The sequence below is a fragment of the Megalops cyprinoides genome, chromosome 25 (genome assembly GCF_013368585.1).
Source record: "Megalops cyprinoides isolate fMegCyp1 chromosome 25, fMegCyp1.pri, whole genome shotgun sequence".
Lineage (NCBI taxonomy): Eukaryota > Metazoa > Chordata > Actinopteri > Elopiformes > Megalopidae > Megalops > Megalops cyprinoides.
Window position 1 is genome coordinate 15,028,938 of NC_050607.1, and position 27,334 is coordinate 15,056,271.

At 43.2% G+C, this 27,334-nt stretch overlaps 2 protein-coding genes across 2 annotated transcripts; one reads left to right on the forward strand and one right to left on the reverse strand.

Moving 5' to 3' along the window:
* Positions 1 to 2,031: 2,031 nt before the first annotated feature.
* Positions 2,032 to 3,925, forward strand: etfbkmt (electron transfer flavoprotein subunit beta lysine methyltransferase). The gene is made up of 3 exons (XM_036519728.1): positions 2,032 to 2,330; positions 2,730 to 2,860; positions 3,364 to 3,925. The coding sequence occupies exons 1-3, from the start codon at positions 2,032 to 2,034 to the stop codon at positions 3,711 to 3,713; spliced, it is 780 nt and encodes a 259-aa protein (XP_036375621.1). The 3' UTR covers positions 3,714 to 3,925.
* A 10,697-nt stretch (positions 3,926 to 14,622) lies between these two features.
* On the reverse strand, positions 14,623 to 26,125 carry si:ch211-106e7.2. The gene is made up of 6 exons (XM_036519729.1): positions 26,048 to 26,125; positions 18,707 to 20,802; positions 17,519 to 17,842; positions 15,532 to 16,027; positions 15,364 to 15,435; positions 14,623 to 14,901 (listed from the first exon to the last, which is right to left on the reverse strand). The coding sequence occupies exons 2-6, from the start codon at positions 20,741 to 20,743 to the stop codon at positions 14,777 to 14,779; spliced, it is 3,054 nt and encodes a 1,017-aa protein (XP_036375622.1). The 5' UTR covers positions 20,744 to 20,802; positions 26,048 to 26,125; the 3' UTR covers positions 14,623 to 14,776.
* Positions 26,126 to 27,334: the final 1,209 nt, after the last annotated feature.

The following is a 27,334-nucleotide window of genomic DNA, read 5'->3' on the forward strand; positions in this document are numbered from 1 at the left end:
TGGCGCCACAAAAGCGATAGTGATTGTAAAAAATTAACGTTTACTTCCAGATATGGTAATTAAATCATGAAAGAAATCTTAAATTATGCACGTACTAAGAACAATAAGAACAAGAGTACAGCAGTTCGTTGCATCGGGTTTGCACCATAATACCTAAATTGTCAGTATATAAAGGTTTGGGTTTCCTGTAACATTCACTCAAAATAAAGTCCATTCAAGTCGCCTCGAGCAAATCCTGTATTTTCACAGAGAAAGCAATCTCGGGTACTTACAGAGTAAAAAGCACTTTCGAAGGTATTTAACACAGAGGTACACACAATGTTAATGAAGCTCCGACGCGACTTTTAAGAATTTAACAATTGCTCGAAACACCGATTACAGTTGAGATGAAAGACCCATATCAAAGGATCTCATGGTTAATCTGACACCTACTGCGTTCGACAGCAACGATTTAATCAAGAGCAATTCACAGGGAGGTGTCTCGCCCCTGCAGCCTTCTATTAAGTAAGGACAAAACAAAGGCTCTTAAATCAGGATGTAATCAGGGTTGAAATTTTTTCATCTAAGTGAGATTAAATGTAGGCCTGCTTTTGTCCAATCTTTGCTCTGCGGAAGAAAGACAAAACTAAAAACAACCGACCTTTCCATATGCAAATCTGTCAGTAGGTTAGATTGGTTACAGGCTACATTCAGTCTGTTTGAATTCATCCAAAACGGGACTGAATGCAAGTGTTTTGTTCTTATATGTTTCCATTCCAAGGTCGTGCTCTTCGCGGTGTAAAGAATCCATCTTCATGGTCCTACATAATTAATAGCTCCAGGCTGAAACGTTAATCCTACCGGTGGCCAGCGTTCACAGATCAGCACTCTGGACAGCTCTCAAAAGGAAACACTTCTAAATTCACCATTGCATATCTCGAATTCTCGAACTGTAGGCCTACCTAACAAAGTTGTATATCTATCACTGATAACATCTATCACAAATAATTAAATATATAGCCTATACCATTTTAAAATCTTGCGTTTATTGTTAGCCCCAGTTATAGAACTGAAAAGATCTGAGTATCCAGTTTTGGATAATTTTCGCATTTTAGCATTAAACAGTACGCAAGCTTGAGATAAGATCCACATTGTAAAACAACTTGAAAAAAGATTACGATTGTTCAGCTAACTAGGCTAACTTTTAGCGTTGGCATTCCCATGGTTACGTTCCCTCAGAACAACAGCATTTATCAAGGCATTCTATTACCAGTCCTTTCTTTTGACATTTGGACTAAATTAAACTGGCTGATCAGCAACAGAACAATGTATTTCTAACACGGGGAACGATAAGCATTTATTTGCGCATAACTAAAAAAAAAAATCAAAATAACGTTTCGGGAAATTTGCCTGTACTTTGCTTCCATCTGGCGTTGGAAATTGAAATGGAAATGATACCGCTGAAGTTGATGTCATGTTGCGACTTGCCGTTCAACTGTACATAATTCAAATTATTATGATACCACAATGTTTCAAAGTAAATTAAAGCAAATGGATATAGCTAATATACAGCTGTAAATGCAAAACTTCAATGAGTTCAAAGTTTATCAGGCGGAACCAAAGACGAAAGCTCACACGACAGGGGAGCAATAATATAGGTGCACCACAGCAGAAAGAGGCACATGACGAGAGCCGTTTATTATGACAAAATAATGAATTGAATCGATGTGAGAGAACCTTACTAGTTAGCGATCTTCAGGCTTTACAGCATATGTCTGTCTTGCTGGGTACAGTAACCTACTTTGATGTCTGCAGTGTATATAGTTAGCTGAGTAAATGTCACCAGGGAACTTATGAGAGTGGAACTAGCATGTTCACGTAATTACGCGAACAACATTGCATGCAGGGGCTTCAGACACCCGTTTTCATGGTGCTCATTATTTAACCATCTGGTTATAGTATGCGCCTAGCTAGCAAGCCAAACGTCATGAAATGTGTAACTGCTTGCTAACTGACATTGCTAGCTATCACTACTCCATATAAGTTGCTATAATGTTGCATCGTTGGAGAATTTTGCACTTTACAAGAAATTGTCTCAGGGTGAAAAACAAATATTTTCAGTGTTGTGGCAATAGTCACTATACAACTGTGAATAACGTAAGTTCTGAAGATGGCATTAAACGTTTCATTGTGGAAAACACGGAAATAGTGAACGACCATAATTTAACGCCAGAAATCCGTCTAAGATTGTTTACCCCAAAATGTCGGTTTTGGCACGCAAGACCAGAACTCTGGCCGTTCACCGATCCATACTGGGCAATTTACTGGCCAGGTGGACAAGCCCTTTCAAGGTGATGCACTTTTACATTATCCATTAGCTTATGTGTCGCAGTGGTATGTGAGCCGAATTAGTAATGTCGTGTAAAGTCTTGAAACACAATTAGGAAGTCTCTTCCTGTACCAAGTGACACTTTTATTTAATATGAATGTCATTACTAATCTTATTTCGTATCGTAGCCTTGCATTGTAACATTTTGGTATTCTCAGTTTTTATTCTTTTTATGTGCATACTAATGACAACGTGACGAATTGTATATACTCTACAAATGTCAAATACATTTAAGCAAAATGCACTTTTCATGATTCAGATCTTGTTCTGAAAGCGTGAATAACTTCGAATAAAACACGTCTGTCATTAGTTTGTTTTGCGTTTTGCAATCCACCATGTTAATATTTTTGCCGCCGATCAGGTATGTGTTAAATGATCCAGAAGTTACCAGGAACAAGAGGGTGCTGGATCTTGGGAGTGGGTGTGGAGCCTCCGCAATCGCTGCCAAAATCAGTGGTGCTGCTTATGTCCTGCTCAATGACATAGACCCAGGTAGGTAAAATGACTTGTTTACCTGGATTGATGGTCCAAACAACTGATTTTGTAAACTGGATGCATCTCTATCTTTTCCAAAGCAGAGCACCATACCTCTAGGTTAGGTTAACTTCTCAGGTTCATGGTAAGTCCCATGATAAAGGGCATGACCCATTTGTGCTGCATGTCCTCTTAGTTTTATTGGACTTGTGCTCTGGGCTTTCTCCCGCCATTAAGTAAAACAATAGGGCATTCTCTGCACTTTATGACACACTCCTGGCAAAAGTACTGATGTGGGACTAGATTTCCTGGCCTCAATTCCAGCCTTAACCATATAAGCTTAGCAGTAATACTGGTCCTACATCAGTACCTACAAGCACCTTCTGCTTGGAGCCTGTGGGGCAGAACTGCATGCTTGGTCTGCGATTGGCCCTGTTGTGTTTACGCGAGACACATCAACCAATCAGAGGCAGGTATGTGTCGCAAGTGACAAGAAATACGGCTCACCCTGTTCGTTTCAGTTGCAGCCGTCGCCGCCAAGCTGAACTGCGAGCTGAACGGCTTGGAGCCCCTCCCTTGCCTGACGAAGGACTTGATTGGCTCGGAGCCGGACGGGTGGGACCTCATCCTGTTGGGGGACATGTTCTACGAGGAGGCGCTGGCACACGGGCTGCACGCCTGGCTGCGGAGGTGCATCGCGGCCCATGGCACACGGGTGCTGATCGGAGACCCGGGACGGGCCCAGCTGGAGGGCCACAACATCCAGAGGCAGCTCCTCCGGCTCGCCCGGTACGATCTGCCGGAGGCGGTGCGAGAACAGAACCACGGCCTGACCGGCACGACGGTGTGGAGCTACCAGCCTGAGCTGTGACTGCCTCTCCCCCTCATGAAGCCTGGTTCCAGAGCTGCCAAGCTGAGCACGGGCTGTCCAGAATCACACTCAGTGCCTCCTCATCATCTTTACTGCTGTGTCTTGCAGTTTTGATGAATCTGTGACATGTGGTTCATAAATACCTCAGAGTACCTTTTCAATGTTTTTTCAACTTCTGCAGATGGGCAGCAAAAAATATCTAATTTCATAAAAGTCCAGGCAAGAAATCTTTTGGAATACAACGTTCATTGTTTAGTAATGAGTATTTTTAATAAAGATTTGATAAGAAAGCCTGTCTTTTAAGAGCTTAATACTGTTTAGCAAGTGAATGTCATTACACAAATACTGTCTTTGACTGAAGCTGAAAGTTTCAATAAAAAACATTGTTCATAAGGATGTATTTTTTTTTACCCATTATGACTTTTAATTACAATCCTTGAACAATAGCAACAGCATTACAATTCATTTCACTTGAGATGCTCCAAATTAAGATCTGAAAAATACATCAATTTAATGTATGAATTAAAAGAGTTATGATGACCTCTGCTGGATATTCAGTAGTATATACATAACACCAGCATGAAAGTCCGTGGACTTCGTTTGACTTTTTTAAAAAAAATCTGAAACAGCCAACACATTTAAGGGACCCAGTTCAATTAATTTCTAAATGTCTTTACTGACATGAAATAATGAAATCGTGTGATTATCTCCAAAGAATGTAAATATCAATACTGAGGATATTACCACGGACCACATTCCCGGTATATTAGGTAAAAAAAATCCCGAGACTACTTCTGTGCTACACTTTTGCGTTTTTCAAAAATTGCAAACGAGTGCCTGAAAGTGTACAACTTTGCTGTTTCGGACCACTTCTCATTCTACTGTTACATTGGAGCTAAAATCTACCGTGTACTGGACTTGGCGTGCCAAGCTTCACAACATACAGTTACTGTCACTGACCGACTTATTCCCTCGCTGAATTGATTCGCAGTAGCGTCATATTACCACAAGATGGCGCAAACACATTAATGAAAGGACACATTTTGGTTTATGGCACCGAATGGTACCCATGTTCATTTCTGAAGTTTGCTGAAACAGAGCGGAACAAATCTTCCATTGTCTTGTTAGCATAAGGTGCAAGAACAACAGACAAAACAGGCAAATCACAAAGTTTAACCACAGCAAGGAGCCTATTCTTGAATAGGCGCAATTCTCGAATAGGCATTTTTTTTCACTTTTTCTTTATATTTTCATCTCAATTTGGAATCCCCAAATGCATGCCAGACTTATTCCACCATGACACTGTAAGCACGAACACAGGAGTGCTGCAAATACACACAAATCACATGCCAACAGCAACTATTTTTCCACACAATGGGTACATCACAATACTTTGAAGATGCGTCCTCATGTATCTTTCTCAATTCCTCGGTAATCCCTTCCCTTTTCATAAGCACCGGAAGGGGAAGGGATTTCCCCTGAAGGTCTTGTGAAATATTGACAAAATTCAGTTGAACAAGGAACCTCCTTTTCTCCCTACCTCTCTCCCTTGTCTCCTCGATGGGGAGAAAAGTAGGTTCCTTGTTCAACTGAATTTTGACAATTTCGCAAGACGTTCAGGAGAAATCCCTTCCCTTTTCAGTGCTTCTCAGTTTTTCACATGTAATGTATGGAAGAAGTTAATTTGAATCCTACAAGGACTAAAACGCGATGATGTGGGGCTCGACCAAAAGGTGCATTTCAGCAGCTTTGGAACGTGGCCCAGAGGTCACCTGGCACACTAGAGCAAAGTCACCAACTGGAGGATGCGAGAAGCTGTGCTGATGTCATCCAAGTGACATACAGAATCCAAAATAACACAGCTCAACCCTGGATAACCCCATCTGCTTTGTTAAGAAACACTAATGTCTTTTGGCCCAAAGCTGCACCTGGCCCATGTAAAGAATGCGCTGTCCAACAGATTCCTGAATGGTCCTGCATTTTATAGAGAGCAGTAGTTTTGCATAACTAAAAGTGAGACAAGGTCACCAAATATCTTCCCTTCACAGATTTCCATAATGAAAACAACTCACAGCTGGAACACGTGCATTACAGAGTGTCATAAAGCAAAACTAGATTCATCAAAATGCCACAGAAGTTATGGAAAAATATAATGGATTTCTTAAAACCGATACCCAAAGAACTGTTTAGGTTAGTGTGTTCTGACTGAAATACCCTGATCCAATAACTCAAAGGACTGGTCAGCACTTTGCTGAGAACACACCAATAAACACCATGCCACATGATCCTGGTGAAAGCCATTTGTGTCTGTAACTACAGGCAATGAAGTTCCAAGAGCCAACAGTAGTTTAACTAAACAAGATTTAAATTTTTATTTCGAATACATTGTGGGTTATATTGAATGCTAGGGAGCTGGCGTAATCAACAGCTGAAAAGCCTGTCTGAATCCGACCTCCTGTTTAGTCAGAGGTATGAATTAATAAGTTGGGCATTGTATATTATTAAGCACTTTTCCATGAATCTCGCCAATGCTAATCTGGCCGTTCACATCTCATTTCTACCATTGCTACCATTGAAGGCATATCAGTTTTGCTATATTGTATGGAGTGTGCAACACTCCTCTGTCTCCATTCTCGAGGGGGCAGGTCTGTTTCGTAACGCAGATGCCCTGCAACGGGGCCCAGGATGAGATAAGCAGGAGTGATTAATGAGAAACGGTTTCTCTAAAACATGTTTTTAGTTCACCCAGTCTTCCGCTAATACCAGGGATGTTTAACTGTTACCTCCGGTGCGTGGGCGTGTGCACTCCGCAGCCTCCCGTCCGACTGCCGGCGCCTGACATGCAGTATCTCCGCTTACGCTAACATAACAAAACACCTGTTGCATGCCGGAGAGACGTCTCTGATTACCGCAGCTGTATGCAGATGCACTGAATTACATCCTGTATAGATCATGTGAAGTTTCGGGTAACTGCTGTTAAATAAAAACAGTGTTAAAATGTATTGATAACAATGGGTAGCATACTGTAGCAAAGTGGTAAGGAGCAGGGCTTGTAACCAAAAGGTTGCTGGTCCTATTCCCCGCTCGGGCACTGCTGCTGTACCCTTGGGCAAGGTACTCAATGTAGGAGAAAATTTCATCTCGCCCCCCCTCTTCTACTTCACCTATAAAATCAATGCCAGTTAATAAATCACAGTGGGTTCAAAAATTAGGCAGACAGAACACAACACTACACAATAATTACTGAGGCCAAAAACTTTTATTGCAGATCTGCAGGAGACAGTCTCACCCTAACCCCCCCACCAATGTCCGAACAGTGTCTAACTCCCATTATCCTCCCCAACAACAGGCCTTACTTTGTAATTTATGGCACACATAGAGATGTGTTCTCTTCTCTACTCCCTCCTGGTTCTACTTTGAGATATCTCACAGCTGCATATCTTCCCACAGTCTCCTGTACACTTCTGACCCTTCTTTTTTAGTTTCTGCTCACATGCATACAAAGTATAATAGGAGATATAATATATACATATATGCATATGCATATATATATATATATATATATATATATATATATATGCATACAGTTAATGTGTCAATAACTGTGGTTAATATAACAGTAATCACGATTAATATGGTGCTATGGACCGTGTATGTGTCCTTAATAAAGCTCTGGTATGATGTGATATGATATGATACAAATAAAAACATTAAAAGGGGGGAAAATTACCTCAACATCAACCCATAATTGCCATAGTAAAGTTGAACGGCAGTATAAATGGATAACATGTAAAAATTGTAACCTATGTAAGTCGTTCTGGATAAGCGAGTCTGCCAAATGACAATAATGATACGTAATGTAACAATGCATAAATGGAATTGCAGGTTTTCACTATGCCTTCCTGAGCCTGCTTTAATGTGACGTCCAGCTGTATTTCAGGTCGGCGAGGCCTACGCAAATGCAAATCACTCAGAAGGGCAAATCAACGTTAGGATTTACGTAATTAACAGACGTGGCAGACACGGGGGCTGCGCTGAGACAACAGGAAACTCACAGGCGGTGCTGTGTGGGCAAGGCGAAGGCATCGCCGACACCGCCATGCCGCTTGGCACCCTCGAGGGAGGAAGTGTTCATCACAGCGGTGTTGCCTAAGAGGCGATGCCTGTCAAGCACGATCCGTTTTACATTGGCGGCGCTTCAGCGCAGCGATGAAACAGCGACTGGTAACCGCAGGCTGGTTTTTACGCAAAACCAGGGGCGAGGATTGCGCAACGGCCGAGCCCGCTGTTGGACAGACATCTCGACCCAGGGCTGCGTCAACGAATAGCTACGTGTTTAGAGTCTTGGTGACACATCTTCAGCCATCTTTCCAAGAAACGACCTTCCTGAAGGCCCATCATTCTTAAGAGAACGATGCTCACTTTTCTCTTGAAAAGCCATGTTTTTAATCAAAGTTGGTGTCCGCCCAGATGCAGTGAGGCAACACAATGAACACTGCCCAAAAAAATAGCATAACAAAACTCCATGCTCCATGAACTCCACTTAACTCGGACCATATGCTGATCAGAGTCCTCACTCTCAGTGTCTCTACATTAGCCAGAGTTCATTAGCTTTGCGACAACACACTCATTCACAATGCTGCATCAGCATGCGCACAGAACAAGACAAGGAGGAATACAAGGCACTACACAAGGATATATGCACAGCTCACACAAGCAGGAACACAGGCATGAGAGAAGACACTGCATCAGCAAATACATAGAACACAGACCTATAGAACTGTAGGGGATATAGACAGCTAGCTGCAACGGCATCCCCTCAAGTCTGATGGACTGGCCCTCCTCAATAACTCGATGACTATTTTTGTTTAATACTGGCACTATTTGTAGCTTTGTTGAATTGATCTTTGTACGAGTTGTGTGTTGACACATCCATGATTCGTACAGTGATCATTTATTCCCTGTTACAATTACTATTATGGGACTGATTAGATTGACTTACAAATAGTCAAGCTAAGCTTGTCAGACATCAACTAATACACAAACACTATGAAGAGACCAGCCTTTCACACTCAGGACAGGAAATTAAATTAGAAACCATAATGACGAGCCCCATTTCCGCTTGACACAAGTGGCAACATATCCTGTCATTCTGCTGTGTCTGTGATTTCTGTGGTCGACAATTGAAGCCTCCTTCCTGAGCCTTAACACCACAGCCTCCCTGATGATCCTCAGCAAGAGACGAGGGATTTATCAGAGGGTTCTGCTAGCTTTAAAAATGCCCAAATGTGCTGGCTTTAAAAATGTTTGTTGGTATAGTAGTCAGTAACGCATTTTCATGTGTAAACTTCTGTCTGAGCAAGAGCTATAATAAAGTAATGTGTAAGTGTTTAGTGGATCCAGTTGCAGAGGTAAGTTCAGTTTCATCTCAGACTGAAGGATTGCAGTGTGGGGGAAGGCAGCCATTGGTTTATAACCCTCTAGGCTGACAGTTAGCCTTGACTTGATTATCCACACAGGTGTGTGGCTGGTGAGGAGGGGGCAGCTCTTTGTTGTTTTGGCATGGAAACCCTCAATACTCAGTGTCTTTGACCAAAGTTGCCTAAAACTAAAGCTTTTTTGTAAATTGGTGCTTCCATTGTTACAACAGGGAACAATACTGGACAGCACCGTCATGCTCACATCGGATTAACAAAAGCTGAAAAAAGAAAGAAGAATCTACACAAGTAACTGTAATGCTCCCAGGTGGCAAAAATATTGCATGGGGAAGGCTCCGAAAGTATTAAGTACACCAGCACAAAGTGTATGCGTTTGTGAAAAGATGCGCAGAGCCTGTTTGTTTTGGTGAAACCATCTTAAGCCCTGACGCAAACATGCTGTAATTACTGGTTTCCGTGGCGGTGGTGACCCGAGGCCCGCAAGCCTTTGAATTCTTCGCGACTCGCAGCAAGAAGTGAGCTTGGGCACACGAGGGAACTGAGTGCAGGTGCTGTGGGGGAAAAAAAAAACAAGCAGAGACGCCGAGCGGAGGTAAACCCTCTTCTCACCTCGGCATCCGGAACTTTCAGTGGCGCACGAAGCAAAACCACCCGCCTCCGACGATCAAAGAGCTCGCGTCGGCGTGCGCTGGAAGAAACGTGCTTAAAGCGCACAGAGCAGGTGGTCAGACGTACTCATCAAACGTGAAGTCCGTGCTGCCTTTTTTCAAAAACCGTGTGCGGTGGAAAATAGTTTATAAGCATTGCCACTTTCACCCCACCAGAGAAAAGTGGAGCTTGACGTGGTACGATCAAGCTTGTTACTTGGTGGAGATAATTGTTGCATGAAGATGGTAGGCATTGCCAGTAGATGTCAGTTTTTGATTTAACCACAGTTATTGACATATTAAATTTTTAAAATATTTTATATAATATATTAATATTTTTTTACTCTATTTCTACTGTGCATGTTGTGGTGGAAAATGGGGCATAAGCATTGCCACTTTCACCCCACCAGAGGAAAGCGGAGCTTGACATGAGATAACTAGGCATCGTCATTGGAATATTAGCCACAAGCATATGTTAAGGTGGTTATTTTCTCTTATAAGCACTACCATTGTCCAGGGTTATTCTAGTTCATGAAACACTACTTCAGGGTTATCTGAGGTAGGAAAAACAGTGGTACCAGTAAGGCATGGCCCTAGCAAATTGGCCAGGTGACTGAGTTTTAAAAAAATGACATTCAGGTGCGGCCTGGAAATAATTCCAGGCTGTGTTCAGAAAAATAAATGAAGATGGAATATTAAAAACTGGCAAGTGGTGTGACCCAGAAATAATGGGAGACCCCAGACTGCTTATAAGAATAAAATAAATGGGGATGTGCAGAAAGCGTGAAGACAATGATGTATTGGAAGAGAGTGCCGAAAAGCGGCGGGAGAAGGAGGGACCATATGGGAGGAGTTTGAGTTTAAGGTTCAGTTGTTACAGCACAAGTGTGGAGGCAGCCACCGGTCTATTCGGCCCAGACTGGAAGGGTTTTTTCCTACCACAATGTGGATGTATGGAAGTGTATAAGGAAACCAGACAATCCAATATCCCCTGTGGGAGGGGTATGCAGCTGTGAGATATCTGTATGCCGAAAGTTACAAAGTGTGGCCTGTTTTTGGGGAGGATAATGGGAGTTAGACACTGTCTGGACACTGGCCAGAAGATGGACCTTGAGTTTAAGATAAAAATAATTGGACTCTGTGAAGAGGGGGTTGTAAATATTGGGGTTCTTCTTTGTTCAGTGCTATACAAGAGACTGCTTAATGTCATATCTCCCTGATGCTGCCGAGTGTTTTTTACTGAAGGGGTGTGACTTGTGGAAATAATGCCAGTAAATGTTAGTTGAGCCAAAGCGAATAATCAGTTATTTTTAGACATGTGTGACCTGGGCAGGCATTGCCAAGTAGATATCAGACAGGCACATGTGCGACCTTGGCAAGCATTGCCGAGCAGACAGGCCAGAGCAAGTAATCAACTATTTTTTATACATTAGATATGCGCGGTCTTGGGGATAATGGAGTACAGCCAAGGCAGGACAGCTGTTTTTTTTGTGTGTATCAGACAGGTGTGATCTTGAAAACAATAGTGTACAGAAAATGTGTTATGAAACCGAATAGGGGAGGGGTTTCTAAGGCTGACGTAAGGTGGGAACGGAATGGCACGCAAAACCAGAGACTGTTGTTCAAATAAAGATCCTCGGCCCATCCTGACAGCCGGGCCTGGCAATGTATGGACTGCGGCACGCAAACGTACACATACTCAGGCCAAAGGAACCCCACAACAGGATGAGGCACCACTGATTAGGAGACACAGAGGGCACGGAATCTTTATGACCCCAAATCCTTCATGCCCCCCCTCCTGACCAGTGGTGAAATCCCAGTCCTCAGATATAAACTACTATTCCTGTATATTCTGTTCGGTTCAAGGTCTACATGTCTTGTTTGGTCTCACTTTGATCCATTCAGTGCGAGTAGCAAAGGGGGTGACAGTTCTATAACAGTAGGAGGTCTCCTAACCATTGTTCTGGGAATTGGCTCAGAAAAATAAAATGGTGCACACCATTGCGCATGCCCCAGAAACACCAGCACTAATCAATCACCAGGGAATGACAAAACATATCAGTACCCTTTCCAGGACCCCATCTCACATGCTGGTCAACTCTTTAATGTTTGGGCATATAGAGGGAAAGATCTTACACCCGTGGAGCACCGTCAGCAGACTCCTGCGCTCCAAGCGTATAGCCACGTGGCTCCATATAGGTATGTGTATTTAACATCATTTGCACTATACCATACTGCCTGATGTAATTTTGTAGTTTCAACTGAACTTAAGGAAAAACCTCAAATCCTGCTACGTGCGTCATTAAAAATGGTCAAATGAGAAATTGCAAACAGAGGTTAAGACTAATACTTTTATTAATCAAAATTAATTAATTCCCAAAGTATTAGTCTTAACCTCTGTTTGCAATTTCTCATTTGACCATTTTTAATGACGCACGTAGCAGGATTTGAGGTTCTTGAAGTTCTTGCCGTACCACTTGAAACCCATTGATACTTGCGCTCAGACTGTCTTAAGTATGGCACTATTCTGACGAGTCTGCAATCCCTAGATGGGCCGCCTAATATATATCCTATGGTTTGGAATATAAAACGGCAACGAGTTACATTAAAAGTGCTGGTATGGTACCCTATGTTGTGGACTATGTAGCCTGAACACCTACAGGCCAAAGCGAACTGAGAATTCCTGGGTTGCTAATTAGAATTGGGTATTGGGAAACTAAGATATAGGTTAATAAAAAATGGAGTCAGATTTTAGTTATTAGATTGGAAGTAATGATGTTAAAATCTGCCAAAGACGCAAACACATGTATCTGCCTTCAACAGCCGCCACTTCCCTCAAAGGTTGTGACTGGCTGTCCGACACCGAGACTGGTTTTCCACCACGCGTGCTTTTGGGGAAATTGGTGATGGCTCCTCTTCCCAGGTACGCTTGCGTGAAGGAGGCAAACTTGAAACTCAACAAATTCACAGCTTTTCACCTTGTTCAAACATCTCGGAAGCTTCTGAGGTCACACAGCCTGCTTCGGGTACATGCCAACCCCCACACATCCATCGCTGTACGTTGAAACGTTTTCCTCGAGGGAAATGTTCTTGCTGCGAGTGTGCCCAGAAAATCTGGGACACGTGGTACCAAAGTTGCTCTTTAGAACACCACCCCTGCACGTATGCGTTTGACTCCCCTTTGACAATGGGGTTGAACATTTCTGCTCAATAATTTAACCTGTATTATGTTCACTGTTACCAAACGCCAGAGATATTTTGTACACTTTTTGTCGGTACAGTCTTTTGTATGAGGGACCCTGCACTGCAACACATTTCATACTTGCAACTGTTTGACAACCAACACCATAAAAGTAAACCTTGGTTTCAAGCCTGAGATGACAATCCATACACTAGGTACCAGACCAGTTTTATTTGCAAACAGAGAATACACAGTGGTCCCTCATGAACAATTCAAGGGTGTACAAATATAAAGTATATAGGTGAAAAAATATGGTACAATGAAACAGATTTAGTTGTCAACAGCATAACAGAAATATTGGCAGTTTTACAGTACTTTTACAAAGATAAATGCCAGTGTCTTACCCTGGCAAACAAGAAATTCCTTTGGAGTTGAATGAACACGTTTACATAACTAACATGCAAATAATTTTATCAACCCCCAACAAGCAATATTCACACAAAGTAGCAGTGGCAATCAGTGCAATTGGCACAAAATCCTTGTCTTCATCATTTCATCAGGTTGAAATGATCCAAGGTGAAGTGTAGGCAGCTCTTGCCAAGGCATTACTTGCCCATGACAGAATTAATTGGAAATGTAGACTGACACATGTGGACTCAAACCAATTAAGCTCTGAAAAACACGCGTTCCCTGTCAGCCATCAACACATCTAAGCAGCTGCCACTGATACAATGAGGTAAATTCAAACAAGGGAAAAAACGACAACATAAAGGGAAAGGTCAAAGGTCAGGTTTATTCTCCCTTCTCTGGTCAATGTTGCAGACAATGAAATGAACAGCATTGAGGGGGCTCCAATAACAGTGGCTTGATGAAAAAATTACTAGAACAGAAATTCTTCTCACAAAATCTAGAAGGAAAAGGGAGGTACACATGTCAGCATATGCCAGTGGCTTTTATGCTCACAAAGAGATGCGGCTCCAATATGGCCTGGTCAGGTTCCCAATCCAAACTGTGCCTTTGATGCTGACATACGGACCAACTTAACAAGACTCCACTTGCCTGCCTTAATTCACATTCCGAGGGTGAAAGCCATGAAGATTCTTGCTCCCTTTTTTGTTCAACTACAAGCCACTACCCAGGAGTCAGTCAAGTGATTTGTTGCTGGCAAAGACCTGATCGTCTCCAGCTCTAACCAAAACCTTATCACTACTGAGCTTTTCATCACTGCCAATGACGACACGGGCAAATTGGCCACTGCCCACTGTGAAAATACAAGGGGGAAAAAAAAAAAAAAAAAAAAAAACCAGTCCCAATTCACCCTCCCTATACAGTTCGTATCTGACTGGCAGGAAAGTACTGCAACGTACCCCATTCCACTGACTGTCAAAGGAACAAAAATACAAAAAGCTGCCAAAGAAATATACAGAAAGATACACCACAATGTCATCCAAGCAACTGGTAGATGCCCAATGATTTACAAAACAGAGTGTGGCCCAACCTGCACTTAAAATGAGCACCTTGCCAAGTGAGCTGCTTTAGTGTCCTTCAGAGAAGGCAGTTTTACTTCTCACCTACATCTAAAAAATATACTCAAGTTGAATTCAAAAAGACTATTAACAAGCAGTTTCCACAGGTAAAGTTGAAATCAAAAAGACTATTAACAGGCAGTTTCCACAGGAAACAAGAAATAACCTTCAAAAAAGAAAAGGTAGTTATGCAAGTCAGTGCGTACTGTGTTGTGGTTTTATTATCTAATAAATTTAGATCTGTGCAGTGCATTCTGGAGAACAAAAAAAACTACTTCTTGCCCTGTGCCATGTATTTCTTCTTATACTCTTGGAAGGTAGAGGAGGTGGTTTCCCTGGATGACATCGTTTTCGAAGAAGTCGGCCTTTTACTGCCTGAATGCTTTGACCAGGAGCCTGACAGAAAAGATCAAACACCATTTCAATGAGCGCGGTAGGTCATAACTTAAGGAAACATAAGGAAATTAACTACATTACAAGCAATATACAAAAAATGGAAAAAACAAACATGTAAAATCATGTAAAAGTCATACCGTCACTTTCACATACTGAAACATACTGCAAGTGATATATACATAACAGCATGAAATGCAGTCAAAACCTTATTAAAAAATTCAAATTAAAAAAAAAAAAAAAACCACAAGTAGCCATCCTCACACTACAAATGTGACACAAAAGGTGTCCAAACTTTGATAACCCTGATCAACCAAATATGAACACCAGACTCTGTTAGCTTTCCAGCAGTAGCAATGAGAAGAGAAAAAAAATCATGTCCAGGGGATGAGAAACTACCACTGACTGCTCATTTTGTTTTGCATTTGTAGTGCTAACCGACACATCGTCAGGCTGCAGTGTTACCTTGCGCTCCCCAGGACGTCTTTTTCAGACTCTCAGGCTGCTTGTCGCTCACTTTTGGACACACTGGCTCTACTGGAAAGATTCTACTGTTAGAACAGCACACATCAAAACTAAAGATACGTTTATGAAGGCTGGGGCTTGTAGCAGTGGTATGTCAACAAAGCTTACTCTTCACTGGGTTTCGGCGTTTCGCAGGTCCCTGAAGATCCCGATCGTCTTTGAAGCTGAAGGATTCGGGCAGCAGCTTGAAATCCAAAACGCAGTTCTCCTTCTGCGACGGAATCACGGCCGGGATCCCCGCGTCATGCCTGCTCCTCCTTCCTGCGTCGGGTTTGCCCACGGCAAACAGCCTCCGACTCTGGCGACGCGCTGGCTCTGCTCCTTTCTCTCTCTTGACGGAAGCGTCTTCCTCGGGAGAGGATGACAGCGCAGCCGTGTCATGCCGTTTGCCGTTTTTGCTCCTCCCGGTTACGCTTTCCTCGGTTTGCTGCTGAGTCTGCGTCGACTTATTTTCCGGCGATTTAGTCACTGCGCTCTTCTGATTCTCGTTCTTGTTCAGGCACGTGGGCCTTGCTGGAAGTTTGCCTGGCACGATCTTACTTTGAGGTGAGCGTGCAGTTTCTTGGCCTTTGAGGGTCTTTCTTTGTCCCTCTGTGATGTGCAGCTTGGACAATCGAGATTTACGCGCAGAGCAATTTTTTGCCGTCACCAAACTGCTCTTCCAATTTGCAAAAACCTGTTGCTTGGCAGTACTATTACCATGGCAGGTTTCTGAAGCATCCATAGTTTTGGAACTGACATTAAAGGTGATAGTTGCAGGTGGGGACAGTGTTTTGTCTCCATAAGGGAGACATTTATTAGTTTTATTAGGTTTTCTCTCAAGGTGTCGGTTGGAACCTAATGTCCCAAGTCTCCTCTGGGGAGAGGACCCGTACAGCACAAGACTTACATGGCAATTTTCTTTCACAGGTTCAGGTAATGCTTCACACAATCTTCCCTCTGTCTGTTGTCCATTTCCACCTTTGTTTGATTGGACCTTTTCTGAGTGTTTAACCAGTTTCTGAAGCTTTGAGGGTGGGGACTCTGGTTGGAGGACTGCTTTACGTTTTTCCTTCAGATACATTTTGCTATTGTCAGTATCATCTGTAGCCACTTTAATCTCACGCTGAGCTTCAGGGAGGGATTTGTCATTCCCTTTCCTTCCCATCAAGCTTTGGGGTGAGTGGTCTTGAATGGGAGACTTGGATTCGGGGGTCTCTTCCCAGTGTACCTTTCTAAGTTTTTTTCCTCTCCTCTTTACATTGTCTTCGCTTCGGTTGTACTTCCCTTCAGAGGAATAACAGCCAGTCTCAGGTGACAGAGAAATTATGGAGACCACATCCCTATCTTCTGTAAAATGTGGGGGTTCTGACCACTTACTGGATGATCCACTTCTGGGGACCGCTTTATCACAGACCGAGGGGACCCCACCAACCTTTGATCCAGTGCCGCGGCTTTCGTCCTTGTTTGAACACAATGACCCTTGACGTTTACATCTGGAAACTCTCCACAACGGCTCAGGCGTCACCGTGGCCATTTTGAGTACATCCTCATAACTTGAACAAACGTCTTCGATTTCCACTTCAACCACATTCGAAGCACGGCGAGCAGGAGCAGGAGGGGCTGCCAGCTCAGAGATGCTTTCATCCCCCAAGCGACAGGAGGAGCCTTTCACACCTTCCTTAGCATTTTGTTGCAAGGGAAATATTGCATCTCTTCCTTCATTTCCATTCATTGGATCCTGCACCGCAGAAACCACTGATCCATTCTCAGTCTTCGCGCATTCATCAGACAGAGCTTTTACCTTCTCCCCTGGCGTTACAACTTCAACTGTCTGCATGAGAGTGGTATTTGACTTCAAAGCAGAGCGATCTCCTCCTATAACACCGTCGTCTGGTACGACATTAATGTCTTTGACTGTGTCAGTGGAGCTTGCACTCCCCTCCACAGTTTCTTGATTTGATGTAGCCTTACTGGAACATGAGCATCCAGAGCCGGTCTTATTCCCAGTGACCACATCGATCCAACGACTAACACAGCAGTAAACCTCTAACTGGCGTTTCTTTTTTTGCACACGCTGTGCAGGCAGTTCAACTTCCATGTGGCTCCCCGTTACCTCAGAGGCCGGTTTGCCCCCCTCTCTCTGCAGGTCCTCTGCCTTCGCATCTGTGCTGACATCACCCCTGAAAAACCTCACAGCATCCTCGGGTGGAAGCACATTGATTTCTAATGCAGACAGGGGATCAATGGGGGTATCCATCTCCACTCCCGTGGGTGCCGGCCCCTCTTTCTCTGCCTGGCTCTCGCTAGCAGCCTCTCCAGGTTTGTCGTCGCACTCGTTCACTTCCTTGCCTTTACTCTCTTCCTCCTCTTCCTCGAGTATGCATCGCCCAAACCGCAAGTGGAAGGGAAAGCCGTGCTCTTTATCAATGTCATCAAGCTGCTCATTGAGATTTAACCACGATGATTTGTAGACTACCTCATCAGGAAAGGTGGTATCATGTTCAATAATCTGACAGTTTTCCACTTTCTGAAGGCACGCGGGTTCAATTTGTGAAAAAACAACCGATTGTGCATCTTGAGTGCACACACGAAAAGCATCAAACATTATGGATCTATAATGATCTGAACGAAGGGAATCTAGGAAGTTCTGTTGGTTCCCACCCCAAAAAAGTCTCAAGGTTTTTTTAATGTCAATCTCCAACTCAGGGGGCTTTTCCGTTTCCTCAAGTAAAGAAACAAAATTCCTCAGCTCGGCAGTCGTCCATTTGATAACAGGCACAGAAGACAAGTCAAATCTGTTCTTTTCCAACCCTACATCCTGGGCGGCACCAACGTCCACACTTGGCTGAGGTACAGACTCATGTGCATTCAAACTGGGCACTTCTTCAACCTGGGAAGTAACCAAAGTGGTTCGAGGTTGAGGGTCGAGTGGGTTTGAAGTACATGCATCCTTCTTCATCAGATCTGAAACACACAAAGAGGATGATACCGTTGAGCCAACGGAGTCTGAAATTTGGGAAGTCTTTTCGAGACCAGATGATGCCCTGTCCGTCAGTGGTTCTGAATCAGAGCTGACAGCAGATGTAGATGTGGACAAGAGCTCCCTTAAAATGCTCCCATCTGATCCTTTGTCAGCTGGTGACAATACTGAGGTAGGTTTATGGATTTTGTGTTGCAATGCAGCATCCTCTTCTGTCAGACACCACAGGCTAGGAGTCTTAAGTAGCGATCTATCATCTGCATTGGCCATGTCAGTCCACTGGTCAGCAGAGTTTGAAGACTGCTGTGATATTGGTGGAACCACTGCCACAGCCCTCTGGCTTGAAGAGCAAGCAGACTTATTTTGTTGATTGCTTGCTTTTGGCTGGTTAAACATAGATTCTGCAGAGGTCACAGAAGCTGAAAGGTTGGTGTCATGCTTATCAGGGCTACCATTACCAGACAGCTCTCCAATAGTTCCTCCACAGTCCAAATTCACAGTCTTTTCTGCAGGAGGAATCTGGCATCCTTGTAAAGTAGAGACATTGTCAGCAGGCTGATTGCCCACAAATATCACGTTTTCGGCAGTAAATCCCTTCCCTAGTCTGTCCTCTGTTACCGTAACAAAGTATCCATGCCTTTTGGGATATGGTGGGGTATCTGCAGCAGGCTGCTTAACGCACAACTGTCCTCCTTGGTTCGGAGATGATGATGAGTGTCCGTTACTAGCATTCGAGGCACGAGCACAATTTCCATTGCGATTATCAACAGACACAGGGAGCTGTTTTGCAGTGTGGGTCACCATTGTAGGGGATCCTGTATGCCCCACACCCTTCGCTACACATCCGTTTAAGGTCCCAGGAAAAGATGGAGGTTGTGCACTTCCGTTGTGGCTTTGCATCCGATATCCAGTCCCCTGTGCATTTCTCCTGACAGGGTTCTGTGCTCTTCGGGGTGGTGGTTGACCCGCTGGGAGGCGGAGGCTGCCCTGCTTTCCAGTACAGGAGGGGTCTGCAACCACATTAGCAGTAGCACCGCTGCTGGGCAAATGGCAAACGGGCTGCTGCTGTGTTACATTTTGCAGCCCAGCACCAAAATGGCCGAGTTGGTTGATATTTTGGTTCCCGCTCCCACGGGGACAAGGTAGGTTCAAAGTACTGCGAAGGTCTCCGGTGGGAGCGGAGCTTCCGAGCTGCAGTTCGGCAGTCCTTTCCGGCGCTGTGGTGACGTTGCCTCCCCCATTCTCGTTTCTTTGAGTGGGGTCAGTCTGGGATTTCAAAACCAAGGCCCACAGAATTCTTTCCAGGGTGTCATCTGTGACATCCCTCGGCAAAACGACTTGAGTGTGAGAGTGAGCACTCTGGCCAGGGAAATGACGCACAGTAGTAGTTGGAGAGCTGACAGCTGGCCCCTGACTCCTATTCATCGCCCCTTGAAAATGGCTGGGATTGGCATTCTGAATCACAGGAGCTAAATTCCCACAGACAGGGCTTGCTCCTGTGCCATTCCTTCTGCTTGTCATACCTTGCCTCATGATGGTTCGATCTCCTGCATGAGGAAACCCAACAACAGCAGGGCCATTCACACCTTCTCTTTGGTTCTTATTCATTGCCCCATTCTCGCTGTTCACCACACCCTGTCCAGTGACTGCTGTCCCTTGAAAATAATGAGGGTTTAACTTCTGTCTCAGAGGATTCACTGGACTTGTCCCCTGCCCCCCACACATCATTCTCTGTAGGTAATGTTGGTAAATATTGTGGTTCCTCTGGCCTTGTGAAGTAGCAGCCCAAGCTCCATTGCTAACTCGCGGGAACACCTCCTGGGAATTGTAGTAATTTCTGTTATCTGCCATCATTTGGGGATTTGCTGTGTTTGTGACTGAAGGCAAATCTTGTCCCTGATAGCCTTTAGGAACGTCTGCTCTCCAAAGGGTCTGCCCTGCAGGGTACTGGAATGTTGGCGCGTGCTTGCCTGAGGAGACGATGCAGTTCCCATTTCCATTCATCAAAGCCTGGTTTCTCAATGGCATCTGAGGCACGGCCTCCCCAATTCCATTACCATTCCTCTGCGCACTGAAGGGGTACGAATTCCGAACAGAGTTCGAGCCCATTGCTTGGTTTTTCCAGTAGTTCCCATTTGCAGTTTGTCCGTTGTGTGTGAAATACTGTGGACAAGTGTGTGTGGACAAGTTAGTGGCCATTGTTGGTTGACCCCCACTAACTTTGTCACTGAGGTTTCCATTGAACCATCCTCCAGTCGTAACACCCTGGAAACCGTTGCCATTCTGGTTGGCGGAATTCGAGGGTGGCAAACAAAATGCTTGGTTCTGTGAGCCTTCAAACCGAGGTAATGTCTCCATCGTGAGGCGGTGATGACGACTTCCTCTTCCCTTTAACGTGCGATGGAGTATCTCAATTTCTGAAAAAGAAATTAACGTGGTTAGATTACAAACTACTACTACTATTAAAGTGCATGACGGGATACAAACTATAGCCTTACCCTAAAAACACATTCAACTAGTTTCCACAAAAATGAAGCTTGTAAACTTGAAGTGATGGGAAAAACATACAAACTAATGTACAAAAAGGCATTTGGACAAGTGTATTGTCAAAGGAGGTTCTCTATTAATGTTGCTTCTTGCCCAGAAATAAGACTTTGAAAGCAAACGATACTGTGGCAAAGGCTAAAATCATTCACCTCAACTGTAGACCTACAGGCAGACCTACACTGAGAGGTCCACAGACCTCTCACTAAGATTGTCTCACTAAGAGAGCTGACTCAAAGCTTTGGACCAGGAATATCCGTGAAGTTTGGCTGATTTAACTTGATGTGCCAAAACAAAAACTATTAAGTCTTCCGACTGGTTAATGGTATTTAACAGCTGTACTTATTTAGTCGCCCAAATTTTCATAACATAGCAAGTTGTTCTATGATCTAAAATAGTTTGAAAATTGTGAAGACAGTGGGGAGGGGGGTGTCACTCTGAAGAAAATCTGATTGCTACTTGCTCCCCTGTGGCAATTTTGGTTGAAATCCTTTCTGCAGATAAAATACGTTCTTGGTTGAAAACAGCATCCTTGTAGCTCATGCCCCGAGTCTCAGCCTTGAGAGGATGGTAATTTTGTACTCCTGTTCTGCATTCAGCAAGGAAATGAAACTGAAAAAGTCTTGTAACAAAACTCAATGAGAGCATGGGAACCTGACCACCATGTCTTATCTACACCCACCATAAAACCCCAAACCGTTACAAACAATTGTCCAGGAATTCAAAGAAAAACAATTCCAAGAGCATAAAGGCAGGGTGTGTGTCTGTCTGCTGTAATGTGAAGCATGCTCAACTTTCTACTGGAAGTCAATGTGTATTTCTCTAGTGTGTATTTTAAGTCAGCAGTGTATTTTTCTATCATGTATTAGCCAGCTGTGTCTCATAGCTCAGTATATGTGTATGACATGGATCGTTTGTGCTATCATAAGCATTTATGTGGATTCATATATTTGCACACATAGACATACATGTGTATATACATGTATGTATGAGCATATAAATTCTACTGTGTGCAGGAGAGTACAAACGGTAAGTAGAGTAAAAATGATGTGAGTACAGAGTACAAAATGAGGTTGTGTTGGATTTTAGTGAAATTACTTCAATTCGACGTACTTGAAAATTAACTAATAAAACTGTTGACACAAAGAACTTCAGTCTGGACCCCGGTTGAAGGAAAGAGAAGACTGTTTATTATCTGTTTATGTGCAGCAAAGCCTTACAGGCTTACAGGCGGTGGTCGGCTCAGCAGAGTTTCAGACTAAGTCTTGCACATACAGTCTCATACCTTACACACTCAACCATATCGTGGTCCAGTTCCTTTCTCTGCTGAGTGAGAGCATCTCTACAGCACCCTGAACTGTTTGCGCAAGCCTCATGGGATATTTAATTCTGCCTGACCTTGCAGTTCTAGAGTCTGACGCCTAATTGGAAAAACATTTGCTTCAAAAGGTATCCTTGAATTGATAGCGAGCACACACTGACCTAACTCCCCTTTGTCACAGACAATGGCAGGGGAGGCAGAGTGGGAGAAATATTGCCTGGGTGAACCGACACTTACATCACCTAGAAAAAACCTCTGCATAAACAGCTTCACAGAGCTGAGGTATCTTGCGGCTGTGATATATGCAGTGACCAAACTGTTCACCCCTAGGTAGTTAATCATGAAGTGAATCGTGACTGAACTAACAGCTACATGAGTGCACAACATCATCATGGGCCTCTGCGTTGGTCGGCCTGCGCCATGTACACACCGAGTGTACACGTGTGCATGATTAGTTCAACATAGCAGCATCACACTGGAATGTAGATCACATGCCCTTGCTTATGTGACCACCTTAAAACTACTACAAACTACATAGACACAATCATCATTGTCTAGTTTAGACTAATTATGTTAGCCTAATCATTATACTGTTAAAATGATCACTAAATAATCACCATTATTCTTCAGTTGTGAGTAAATTAAATTGATTCCAAAAACATGGGGGAAATTAAGTGAACACATTTATATTGTGGCATTTTGGCCACAAATTATGTGCCCTTCATGATTCCGCACTGTCATCAGGCCCTAAAACACCACAACGCAATTTGTAAAGGAACTTTCTAAAGGCTCCCACTGTCCCAGCAATTAGAGGCACCAGTTTTCTACCAGTGACTGGGAATCATATGCCCATGTTGAATATAACCTTTGAAGTGGCCCCATACAAGTGCAGCAAGAACTATCTCCTCTTAACTCCTGTCTGATGGCCTCACACCTCTGATGGCTCTGCAAAGGGACTCCCTCCCTCCCCTTACAATAAACATGTACCTTTGGAGACCGAAATACCACAAAATTCAAAGCTGCTGAATGCAAAGACAACCATGTCTCTGTTATGGTAGTGTGGTAGTAATATGTAGTGCTTTCACACAAGTATGACCCAACATGAAGTTGGAGGCTGTCAGTAAAGAGAGCTCTTATCTATGCGCCAAGATGACTGGATCTCTTCAACAACTCCCCACATAAACTACAGATTTAATCTTGCATAAGATGTGTTTAGACACATCTGTGATTTATACTATCATTTTTTCCTGTCACAATTTATACTATGATACTGTCAAAATAAGATAAGTGTGTGTATAATCATACAGGTTAATTAATGTTTCATCAGTGAATGTCAAAATGTGGTTATCACTTCATAATTTCCTGTTTGACTCACTGCAGCCGAAAGCCCACTCCAACACTCCCACTTAGCGTTATCTTGACGCCGCCCTTTTCCTGTAGCTTTGTTCAACAAATTTATTCTTCATTTATTAATTAATTCAGTCCATGTTCTCTGTGGTTGTCTGTAACTGTGCTACTTGACTGACGTCTCTAAGGGGATAGCTTTATTCCCTACATAGACTGCACCCTCTCTAAGGATAGGCATCTCTGCTATAATCTCTACAGTCTCTTCAGTGAAAATTAAAATAAGCATGATCTATGAAATCCACAAATCTACCAAGCACTATCAGCACATCTGCTCTTTCATACCATAAAATTTTACAGATGTTTTACAGTCTGCTGAAATTTTAACCAATAGGCACACCTCTCCTCATTTTCCTTATTTTACTAGTAAATAATATAAAATATGAGAATAAAAGACAATGCTGTGTTCTGACAAGGCCTATTCTAGTTCCCAAATGTAAATTCTGTCTCCAAAGAAGTTCTGTTGTAGAAACTTTATACCTTTATTACTCTGCACAGAGAGAGCACTCCAGGCACTAAATGCAACAAGCAAGCAAGCTCCCAAAACACAGTCAGCTGTGAGCATATATTGGCTACCTGTGTGCATTTCTTCACCTCACACAGCAACATTATCCGCTCCTGTTTTGCATGATATTGTCATAATGACATACTTACTGACGCTACAGCCCTACATTAACTCATATCTAAAGGACACACAAAGTGAATCTGCGATTAAGTACCAGTTAACTGACAGACTCTCAAAACAGGTAGCCTAACACATTTCCCAGTTCCAACAAAGTTGTTAGACTGTTAGCTGCACAGCCTATTTCAATTGGAGATGCTCTACCAAGGTTTTAGTGACAAAGGATGTGAAACCCAGTGATTCTTAAGCAACACTGGACAGCAAAAACTAAGGCTTTGTAATAGTTTATTTGCAATACATGACTGACTTATATGACTCGTCCATGGGTACAACAGCAGCGTACTAATTATTTTTTTAAGTCAACTTTATTCCTCCATGGAAAAGAAGCACGAGCTAATCCTGTAACACTGTCTACAAATCACAAATACGAGATGCATATTTTTTGCAAGATATGTACTTGAACATTTAATTATTTTTAAGTAAATTTATGCCTGCATGGAAGAAACATCGTCTAGCGATCAGTTATCAGCGTTAACCCGTTACTTCGGCCGTAAGAGCGCTCTGCTTAGCTTGCTCAAAAATGCGTCTGTCTCGGCTCTGTGCGCGCAGCCAAACGTGCGCCATAATAAAGCCACAAAGCACCACATTCCTCCCTGGAATGTGGTGCGCTGTGGTTTGGTCATTTTGAAATGGCTACTGTGGTGGAGAAATGTATGCATTAAGCACTACTACTGAAAGCATTAAGCACTATTACTCATATGATGCGATTCTATGAGTCTATGTGTCAGTCTAAAGCAGTGCTAGGTTAAAACATTCCTTGGAGACTACTTCAGGACAATCAGTATTAGAATATGTGACCTTGGAGAAGTACAGCACTGCCAGACCGGCACTTTGATTTATTTAACCCTTCTTAAAAAATCATCCAGGTAAAGACTTGGACATAATGGGAATTTCCAGACGTGTGATATTTATTTAATAATGGAGTTTGTGGGACTTTCCAAGCGGAGTGAATGTAACAGCTCGAAAGATAATGAGGACGGCGAAGGAAGGGATTTTGAAGGAGGGGTCTGGGAGTAATTGGGAATTAGGCCCCAGTATAGGAGGAGTTTAAAAAACAGCAGAGGAAGCCAATAAACCAATAAACTTAACTACATCAGACTCTGTAAGGATTTATTTTCTAGAAGGCATCAAAGTGTGGAGGAAGACCCTCGGTCCCTCTGGCCCAGACTAGGGGGACATCCACCACTATCGTACATGCGTATCTAGTTTACCTTAGTAGGAGGGGCTCTAGTATTTCAACTAAAACACATTCCGCAAGAGAAAAGGTGTAAAACTGATGTATCTGCTTTCCCTCAACCGTAGACGAAAATGTGCTCAGTATTCCGAAGCGGACTGAAGGCAGTAGCTAGACACGGCTAGTTAGATTAGGGGTAAAGTAACCGATGCATGAGGTTTGAATCACTTCCATGAGAAATGCATAAGCAATGCACAGCGCACATGGACTAGGAGTAAAACACGCGTTGTAGAATGAGACGACTTTCATTGTCGTGTTTCTTTTAGCTAGTGGTGCTACCCTGTAGCCAACTATATTAATATAAGTAACTATACTGCTAGCAATAAGTAACATGCTCTACAGCTAAGGCATATTGTAAGGGCTACAACCTTCGAAAAACAAAAACTATTTAAGGACAGTTACATGGACATTTTTACGTTTAAGTTTACGTCTGCTAAATAAATAAATGTAAAGTTATCAGACTCGGTTGATACTCACAAAGAATCCGAAAAGGCACGTCATATCCAAATCAGAAGTTTCTTGTTTGCATCTTCAGTATCTGGCCCATTGTTCACGTACACTCAAGATAACATTGCCAAATTTCTTCGCTTCCAGCCGACTACAAGAGAGGGTTACGCCCCCCATATACTCGTCAAAGCAATTCAAAGTTCTGCTTGGCCAGTGACGCGCAAACCCCACCCACTGTAGAGGCAGCGGCAGCGGTACGACTCGTCCACGCCGAACAGATTACAACGATATGCGCGCAGCTGGTACCAATTAAATTAAAAAGATATAAAGACAGGAAATCACACATAAATTGTGGCTGAAATCTGTTACTGATGTTTAAATAGTGTTCCCGTTTGTATCCCCATTAAATAACTGAATAAAATGGATTTACAGTAGATGACCATTTTTGAGAGAAAAACATAACCAGTTATTTCAAGTGGAAAGAGTGAGGTGATTGGCTAGTCACTCAGCACTCAAACCCAAATGCTGGTCCCTACACACACCTGGTTCAAGGATCAATCATAATTTGACATACGTATGCGTTTTTGTATTAGGTAAATGTATTTTACAGCGTGGCTGGAAACCCGTGACACCTATATACACATCTGATAAACTTCCAAACACGCATTCTCTAAATTCTCAGGTGGACCACTGCTGTTGCGCCATTGAGTAAGGTGCTGAGCCTGAATCACCCACAGTACATACAAATACAAATATACACCTGTATAAATGGATAACGTGTTAAGGAATAAAATAACGCAAACCGCTCTAGATAAGAGCGTCTGCAAAGCAAACACAAGGTTGCGGCTTTGCAGCGCCCCCTAGGGACAGAATAAAAATGCGTCAGTTTCGCAGGCTGCCAAGAATTGGGCCTTTAGACTCTCTTTGGAGGTCTAGCTGCAATGTTTTTCGACGTCATAAGTAACAAGTCCCTACTAAATGCACAATGAAAATTTAGTTATTTACCCCCCCCCCCCCCCATGCCCTTTGAGCAGTTACTTCACAGAGTACACTCATTTTGTTTATATAAGTAAATAACAGTAAAAAAATAAGTAAATATCCAGCTGTGAATAGATAAAATTGTAAACTATGTACGTCACTCTGGATAATCATCTGCTAAATGTCTTGCAATGTAACGCAAAGTGGTAAATGCACTGGGGATTTTATTTCTGGTGACCACACTGGAGCACTTCCAAGGCGTGAATTTTTCAGGCATGGAGGACACTCCATCTTTGGGGATCTTCTCTGTTTCTAACATCCCCCTTCACTGTGAGGGCC

Coding starts and splice junctions, on each gene's coding strand:
- etfbkmt (XM_036519728.1), top strand. CDS start 2,032: ATGTTGCATCGTTGGAGAATTTTGCACTTTACAAGAAATTGTCTCAGG. Junction 2,331..2,729: donor GGTGGACAAGCCCTTTCAAG/GTGATGCACTTT, acceptor GCCGCCGATCAG/GTATGTGTTAAATGATCCAG. Junction 2,861..3,363: donor GCTCAATGACATAGACCCAG/GTAGGTAAAATG, acceptor TGTTCGTTTCAG/TTGCAGCCGTCGCCGCCAAG.
- si:ch211-106e7.2 (XM_036519729.1), bottom strand. CDS start 20,743: ATGGAGACATTACCTCGGTTTGAAGGCTCACAGAACCAAGCATTTTGT. Junction 17,843..18,706: donor GCCAGAGGGCTGTGGCAGTG/GTTCCACCAATA, acceptor CTCAATGAGCAG/CTTGATGACATTGATAAAGA. Junction 14,902..15,363: donor GACGTCCTGGGGAGCGCAAG/GTAACACTGCAG, acceptor CTTTTCTGTCAG/GCTCCTGGTCAAAGCATTCA.